At 47.7% G+C, this 8,181-nt stretch overlaps 1 protein-coding gene across 1 annotated transcript; it reads left to right on the forward strand.

Moving 5' to 3' along the window:
• The first annotated feature begins 2,539 nt into the window (after positions 1-2,539).
• Positions 2,540-7,904, forward strand: LOC118565391. The gene is made up of 3 exons (XM_036145803.1): positions 2,540-2,622; positions 5,496-5,666; positions 6,433-7,904. Exon 3 carries the CDS (start codon positions 6,454-6,456, stop codon positions 7,219-7,221), a length of 768 nt encoding a protein of 255 aa, XP_036001696.1. The 5' UTR covers positions 2,540-2,622; positions 5,496-5,666; positions 6,433-6,453; the 3' UTR covers positions 7,222-7,904.
• Positions 7,905-8,181: the final 277 nt, after the last annotated feature.

Below are 8,181 nucleotides of genomic sequence, written 5' to 3' on the forward strand. Positions count from 1 at the left end.
AAATTTAGCTTACCTACATGTGTTATTAGTCAAAACAAATGACATCCAACAATATTAATGTAATTCAAAGAAGCACAAAGAGATCGGTGGATAAGAAATATTAATGCATTTTATCCTGCATTGCCCCATATAAATGATAACCACGTCTTGTTCTTCATTAAAGTCAAACAAAAGTATACAACATACCATTTTCATGTAAAACGTGCCATATTCTTAGAACACATTGGTGCGTTCATATATGACATGCTACATTATCTCCTGACGCCCCCTAAAACATTTGCATTAGCAGTCTACAAGCAATGCTTGGGCACAGCCAGTATTAACTGAGCTGGAAGCCCAGAAGTGATGTAAGAACTGCATGTAGAAGAGTTTAAACACACCTTCCTATCTTACTGCGAGCTGTCAGTCAGTCGCCATGTAATGCTGCTCCTTGTTCTTGCGCACTTGCATTTTTAGATTGATCGGTATTTTGAAAAAAGACTTTCCTTTGCATAAATGTGGTTTATTTTTGCAGCTGTATACCTGCCATTCCTGCAATTTTAGATCTGTTGCATGTTTATATTCTAGGGCCGGGTGAAGTTGGTATGTCACGATCATGAAGATTTGATAGTGACAGCGCATTATTTGGATGCCATTATGGCTGCACCCATGAAAAGCACAGAAATGATAAAACATTGAATTTTACTCCATATAGATATGTGTTGGTAAAAAAATTACTAGTAATAATATTTCAAGTTTGCCATAATGAATGAAAAAAGAAAATTTCCAGGGTTTGCTTTACTTTAATGCCACCTCTTGTTATCAGTTAAGATGGCCAAAGAATTAAAACACATACACAAAGCAATATCCAGCCATCTAGACAACATTTTACCATAGCCATCACTATAAAAAACACAAATATTGTAACCTACATTTACGTACAATATGGGTCTTTCATGAAAAATACCATGATATAAAGAGATAAGCGAGTTAAGCTCTGGCTTGAATCTCTGGCATCTTGCTGAACTTTGACATTATGTAAGAATTTGAGTGACTAAATTAATTAACAAATCTACATGGTTATAATGACATGCATATAAAGAACAGGCCTATGCATACCAGTCAAGAACATGCAACACTTTTTCACAAGTAATGGGAAGTACACTGAGTTCTAACTGCTCCCAAAGATGACCTATCAAAGATACCTTCAATAACCATCCAGATTCTTTCTTATTTCTAATGTTGTGGTAAGTAAGGTAGAAGCCATAGAGTTATCATTTAAACAACCACCAAATAGTATTTATTGCTCTTTCCTGAAAGATTGTATTCATCAAATTCTAGAATGCATCCTTTACTTGTGTAACACTCTCTTGCTGTTAGTGTATTGGTTTTAGATCTGTTGCACTGAATCCAGTAAATTTTATTTCACAGTGTTCAATGTTTAACACTGGACTCAAGTGCAAAAAACATGTTATAATACCCCGATGACTAAGGCATTATTTAAATCCTTTGATTTACATAATTTCCCCAAACCCCCACATCCCACACCTTGGTTTTCATTGAATAATAATGAACACCAACTGGTACAGATTTTCTTGACAGTTTTCATGTGTGATGATCACTGGAATGAAGTTAAGCATGAACTAATTTAGGATAGAAATAAGATGAGAAATACCTTTACTGTCCGACAATGGGGAAATTTGGGTGTGACAGTGGCAATAACATAGTTGCACACAGTTTATAGTAATGAAAAAATGTTTTTCGTCTAATCTAAAGTTAGTTCTTGTAATGTCTATTACCACAACAGAATGGACCCAAGAATACACAACCCAAGGAAGATTTTAACAAGTTTATTTACTTAAATAAATAAAAAACTCAGAGAGTAACTTCTCAGGATGACCTGGGAGTCCACAATCTCTGAAGGTGCTCAGAAAAATCCTGAGTGATGTGATGGAAGAGAACAAGGCACACTGTTCCTCAAGTACATTTCTCCCCCACACTGTAGTGATGAGCTGCTGACCGGCGATGATTGGCTGCTGTGGAGTGGATGCTAGAAGACCTGAGGAGAGCTTTACACACAATTTACCATATTCTGACAATACACTGGGCAGCAGCATGTGCACAAGAAATACTGGTCTCAAGTTCTTGAATGGAGATGACAGGTAGGTCACAATCATAAACGATGTGGAAAGGTGAAAAGCCTGCAGAGCAAGAGGCAAGAGAATTATGTGTGTATTCCACCCAAGACAGGTTACTGGATCAGGACAAAGGGTTGCAGAATACAACATACGTAGTTTAGTCTCAACCTCCTGGTTGATACTGTAATGATACCACTCCTGAGGACCAGTTAATTGACACACCTGTTCCTGCTAATCTTCTCAGCTGCCCCTCCTGTTTCTGCCTCTACTTAAGCAGCCCTGAGACCCAGAGCCAGTGCCAGAATATCTTGAGCCATAGTGGTGAGAGCATTCCAGCATTTTTCGACTAACCTGCCTGTGTATGACCTTTTTCTGTTTCCTGTTTCATGAGCCTGCCTGACCCCGTCCTGCCTCCACCTGAACCTCTGAAGACCCGACCTGTCTCCAGATTTACCTTCTCCCCACCTTCGGACTGACTCCCGTGTACCAGAACTTTGATCCGCCTGTGAGTACCGAGCCTGATCAATCCCCTAACCTCTGAGCTCTGCCTGTTACCAGACCCGGACTGGACTCTGATCTTGGATTGCCCTACTGGACTGCCCACTGGATTCTAACCTTCGGACCGTTTCTTGGATTTGGATTCTGCAAGACCCGTGCGGCGTCAGTCTGCTCTGATCCTCCCCTCTCGGCTCAGTCGACTCTTCCCTCCCCACTCGGATTCTGTAAGGAGCTTCCAGCTAGACGCTGCCTGCTACCACCCCTGAGCCGTTTTTCCTGCACGAAGTAATAAATCTGATTCCAACGCCACTGACCTGTCGTGTTGTCTTCTGGGTCCGCCCGTCCAGAGCGTTACATGATATTCTGGCCAAACAATGGATCCATCATCCGACGGTCAGTGGCGTGCGGGCGTAGAGAAGTCCATTGCCCAATTGGAAGCCGGCGTTAGCGAAATCCTAGCTACCCTGCGCACTCAGCCCGCTACTCCTCTGCCACTTCCGGATATGTCAGCTCCTGCGGCCACGCCTTCCGCTGTGACGTCAGCGCAGCTCGAACCGCGTCTCTCTCCGCCCGAGCTTTTCAGGGGCGACCCCGACCAATGTCGGGCGTTTATCACACAATGTGAGATACAGTTTGAGTTACAGCCATCTTCTTTCCCTTCTGACCGGTCCAGAGTCGCTTTTGCTATTTCCCTGCTTGCCGGCAAGGCAAAGCTTTGGGGGACGTCCGAGTGGCAGAGGGACTCCCATATCTGTTACTCTTTTCAAGCCTTCTCCAGGGAACTGATTCGTGTTTTCAGTCCCGTTTTACCTTGCAGAGAGGCCACCAGGGGGCTCATGCGTATAAGGCAGGGGGACAAGTCTGTGGCTCAATACATTATAGATTTTCACCTGTTGGCATCAGAGAGCCGTTGGAATGAGGATGCGCTGATGGATGCATTTGCAAGCGGTCTAAATGAAAGAATAAAGGATGAGTTGTCTACTCGTGATTACCCCCAAACGTTGGAACAACTCGAAGAGTTGGCCACCCGAATTGACCTTCGTCTAACAGAGAGAAAGCTGGAACGTCGTGCTTTTGCCTCCCAGCTACCCAGGGCGTTGCCCTTCGCCCCTGTTCCATCTGCTCCTCCCACTGGTGGTGAGGAACCAGAGCCCATGCAGCTAGGCAGAGCCAAGCTGCCAAAGGAGGAGCGAGAACGCAGATTTCGACAAAACCTGTGTTTGTACTGTGGTGGCGTGGGGCATCGAGTTAAATCCTGTCCGTTAAAAGGTTAGGCTCGGCAGGAGGGAGAGCTCTGCTGAGCCGTACCAAGCTCTCCGTCTCACCAGATCTAATGTTGCCTGCCGTTCTCGTTTCTTCTACTTCCTCACATCACCTCTCCATTTTTATTGATTCCGGTGCAGACACAGAATTTATGGACGAGGGCTTCGCCAGGAGGCTGGGCATTAAGCTGCGCCCAGGACCTTCACCCCGTAACGTTCTTGCTTTAGATGGACATCAGCTCAATAACTCCCATCTCATCTCGGAGCCAGTCAAGTTGCTTATCGGGGGAAACCATGAAGAGACCCTGACCTTTATGATGATCAACTCTCCTCAGGTCCCGGTCATTTTAGGGGTTACGTGGCTTAGAAAACACAATCCAATGATCGACTGGCAGAGGTTGGAGGTTCTAGGGTGGGCAGCTTCCTGTTCAGAGTCTTGTTTACGTTCAGCTCATTTTTCCCCGACCCCTGAGAGTAAGGTAGAGGAGATCTTTCCAGATCTTTCTAAGGTTCCTCCAGAATACCATGACCTTAAGGAGGTATTTAATAAGGCTAGGGCCACCACTCTACCTCCGCATCGCCCATTCGATTGCAGTATTGAGTTACTACCGGGTTCCACCCCTCCTAGAGGCCGGCTTTTCTCTCTGTCCGTTCCGGAGTCACAGGCCATGCGCAAGTATATTAGCGAGTCCCTCAGGGCAGGAATTATCCGTCCGTCCTCCTCTCCCGCAGGCGCCGGGTTCTTTTTTGTAAAGAAGAAGGACGGTTCCCTCAGACCCTGTATTGACTACAGGGGTCTGAACGCTATCACTGTTAAGAATCGTTATCCCATCCCTCTTATCAACACAGCGTTTGACCAGATTCGGGGTGCTAGGGTATTTACCAAGTTAGATCTGCGGAACGCTTATCATTTGGTCCGGATAAGAGAAGGGGATGAGTGGAAGACGGCTTTTAACACCCCAACCGGTCATTACGAGTATCTGGTGATGCCGTTTGGGTTAACCAATGCGCCGGCTGTTTTTCAAAACCTGGTTAACGACGTTCTAAGGGACATGTTAGATCAGTCTGTTTTTGTGTATCTTGACGATATTATCATTTATTCCCCCGACATTAATACCCACCGGCAGCATGTCCGCTCTGTTCTTCTGAGGCTACTCCAGAATCAGCTATTCGTGAAAGCAGAAAAGTGTGAATTTCATGTCCCTACCATGTCTTTCTTAGGGTTTGTGGTCTCCCCAGGTCAGGTGTCCATGGACCCAGCTAAGGTTAGCGCGGTGTCTGAATGGCCTTCCCCCACCGATAAGAAGCAGCTCCAACGGTTTTTAGGGTTTGCTAACTTTTATCGAAGGTTCATTCGAAACTTTAGTCAGGTTGCTGCCCCCCTTCATGCCCTAACCTCCAGCAAAGTTAAGTTTTGTTGGGATGTCCAAGCTGAGAAGGCTTTTAAGAGGTTAAAGAACCAGTTTACCTCTGCTCCTGTGCTAATCTCCCCAGATCCTGGGAAGCAGTTCATTGTGGAGGTGGACGCTTCTAGCTCTGGTGTGGGGGCAATTCTAAGCCAGGAGGCCAAGGACGGTCGTATTCACCCCTGTGCATTTTTCTCTCGTAAACTATCCAGTGCAGAGCGCAACTACGATGTGGGCAACCGCGAACTCCTTGCGGTGAAGCTAGCTCTGGAGGAGTGGAGACATTGGCTGGAGGGGTCCAAGCTCCCGTTTCAGGTGTGGACAGATCACAAGAACCTGGAGTACCTGCGGACTGCAAAGAGACTGAACCCCCGACAAGCCAGGTGGGCTCTTTTTTTTGGACGATTTGATTTCACTTTGTCTTACAGACCTGGTTCAAAGAACATCAAGCCTGACGCCCTGTCGAGAATTCACGATGAAGAAAAGGCAGACCTCGACAATGAGACAGAATACATACTTCCAGTGGATGTAAGATGTTCTGTAACCATGCTCGACCTGGAGAAGGAGGTCAGGGAGGCCCTCAGCAAGCAGAGTGTTCCGGACTCCTGCCCCAGCAACCGTCTATTCGTCCCTGAGTCACTTAGAGGTCGGGTTCTAGATTTCTGTCACGGGTCTCGTCTGTTTTGTCACCCAGGCATCACCAAGTCACTTCAGATCATTCGTTCCCAGTTTTGGTGGCCCGCCATGACATCTGACGTTCAGGATTATGTGGCGGCCTGCCCGCAGTGTAATCAGGCCAAGGTCTCCAGACGGCCGCCCGCCGGTCTCCTACGCCCTCTTCCTATACCCTCTCGCCCCTGGTCCAGAATATCAATGGATTTTGTTACGGGACTCCCTAACTCAAACGGCTATACCGTTATTCTCACGATCGTAGACAGATTCTCCAAAATGGTCCACCTGGTCCCTCTGCCTAAGCTCCCTTCCGCCAAAGAGATGGGGAACATCTTGGCTAGGGAAGTATTTAGATTACATGGTTTACCTTCTGATATTGTGTCTGACAGAGGACCCCAGTTTATAGCCCAATATTGGAAGGAGTTCTGCTCCTTGTTGGGGATCTCAATCAGTTTGTCTTCTGGTTTTCATCCTCAGACTGACGGGCAGACTGAGAGGATGAATCAAGAAGTTGAGACAAAGCTCCGCATTCTGTGCAACTCCGATTCCACCAGATGGGCTGAGAACCTTCCTTGGGTGGAGCATGCCATAAACTCTACTCCATCTAGTTCTACGGGACTCTCCCCCTTTGCTATTGTTTATGGTTACCAGCCTCCAGTTTTCTCCATCCAAGAGAGGAACTCCAGTGTACCATCCGCCCGGTTGTCAGCTTTGAGATGCCAACGTGCCTGGAGGAGGGCCAGAAGGGTCATTCAGCGCATGTCCCAAGTTCAGGCTCGGGCCGCTGATCGGCGACGGGTTCCAGCTCCCCACTACCAGGTGGGGCAGAGGGTCTGGCTCTCAACTAAGGACCTTCCATTGAGGGTGGAGAGCAGGAAGTTGGCTCAACGGTTCATCGGTCCGTTCCCAATCACCAAGGTTATCAACCCGGTGGCGGTCCGTTTACAACTTCCCCGCGTCATGAGGATACACCCCACCTTTCATGTCTCTCGAGTAAAACCGGTCAGATCCTCCAAGTTCTTGCCCTCCCCCAAACCCCCGCCACCCACCCGACTAATCGACAACGATCCTGTCTATACTGTGCACCGCATCCTGAAGTCAAGGAGACGAGGCAGAGGCGTCCAGTACCTCGTAGACTGGGAGGGGTATGGGCCTGAGGAGCGCTCCTGGATTCCTTCTCGCTTCGTGCTAGACAAGTCCCTAATTAAGGAGTTCCACAGGACATATCCCGATCAACCCAGAGGGGCGTCTGGAATCCGCCCTTAGGGAAGGGGCTCTGTAATGATACCACTCCTGAGGACCAGTTAATTGACACACCTGTTCCTGCTAATCTTCTCAGCTGCCCCTCCTGTTTCTGCCTCTACTTAAGCAGCCCTGAGACCCAGAGCCAGTGCCAGAATATCTTGAGCCATAGTGGTGAGAGCATTCCAGCATTTTTCGACTAACCTGCCTGTGTATGACCTTTTTCTGTTTCCTGTTTCATGAGCCTGCCTGACCCCGTCCTGCCTCCACCTGAACCTCTGAAGACCCGACCTGTCTCCAGATTTACCTTCTCCCCACCTTCGGACTGACTCCCGTGTACCAGAACTTTGATCCGCCTGTGAGTACCGAGCCTGATCAATCCCCTAACCTCTGAGCTCTGCCTGTTACCAGACCCGGACTGGACTCTGATCTTGGATTGCCCTACTGGACTGCCCACTGGATTCTAACCTTCGGACCGTTTCTTGGATTTGGATTCTGCAAGACCCGTGCGGCGTCAGTCTGCTCTGATCCTCCCCTCTCGGCTCAGTCGACTCTTCCCTCCCCACTCGGATTCTGTAAGGAGCTTCCAGCTAGACGCTGCCTGCTACCACCCCTGAGCCGTTTTTCCTGCACGAAGTAATAAATCTGATTCCAACGCCACTGACCTGTCGTGTTGTCTTCTGGGTCCGCCCGTCCAGAGCGTTACAGATACATTCAGTTTGCCTATCATATTGTGGGTGAAAACCAGAAGATAAACTCAAATGAATGTCCAGTTGGGTACTAAACTCTCTCCAGAACTGAGAGGTAAATTGGGGACCTTTGTCCGCAACTATGTCCAATAGGAGCCCATAGAGATGAAAGAACTCTGTTGGCAGAATAGACCCCATTTTCTTAGTTCAAGGTACTTTTTTAAGAGGAACCAGGTGGGTCATCTTTGAGAACCACCACTGTCAGAATAACGGTATTGCCATCAGAAGGAGGGAG

This window comes from Fundulus heteroclitus, chromosome 2 (genome assembly GCF_011125445.2).
Source record: "Fundulus heteroclitus isolate FHET01 chromosome 2, MU-UCD_Fhet_4.1, whole genome shotgun sequence".
In the NCBI taxonomy this organism is placed as follows: domain Eukaryota; kingdom Metazoa; phylum Chordata; class Actinopteri; order Cyprinodontiformes; family Fundulidae; genus Fundulus; species Fundulus heteroclitus.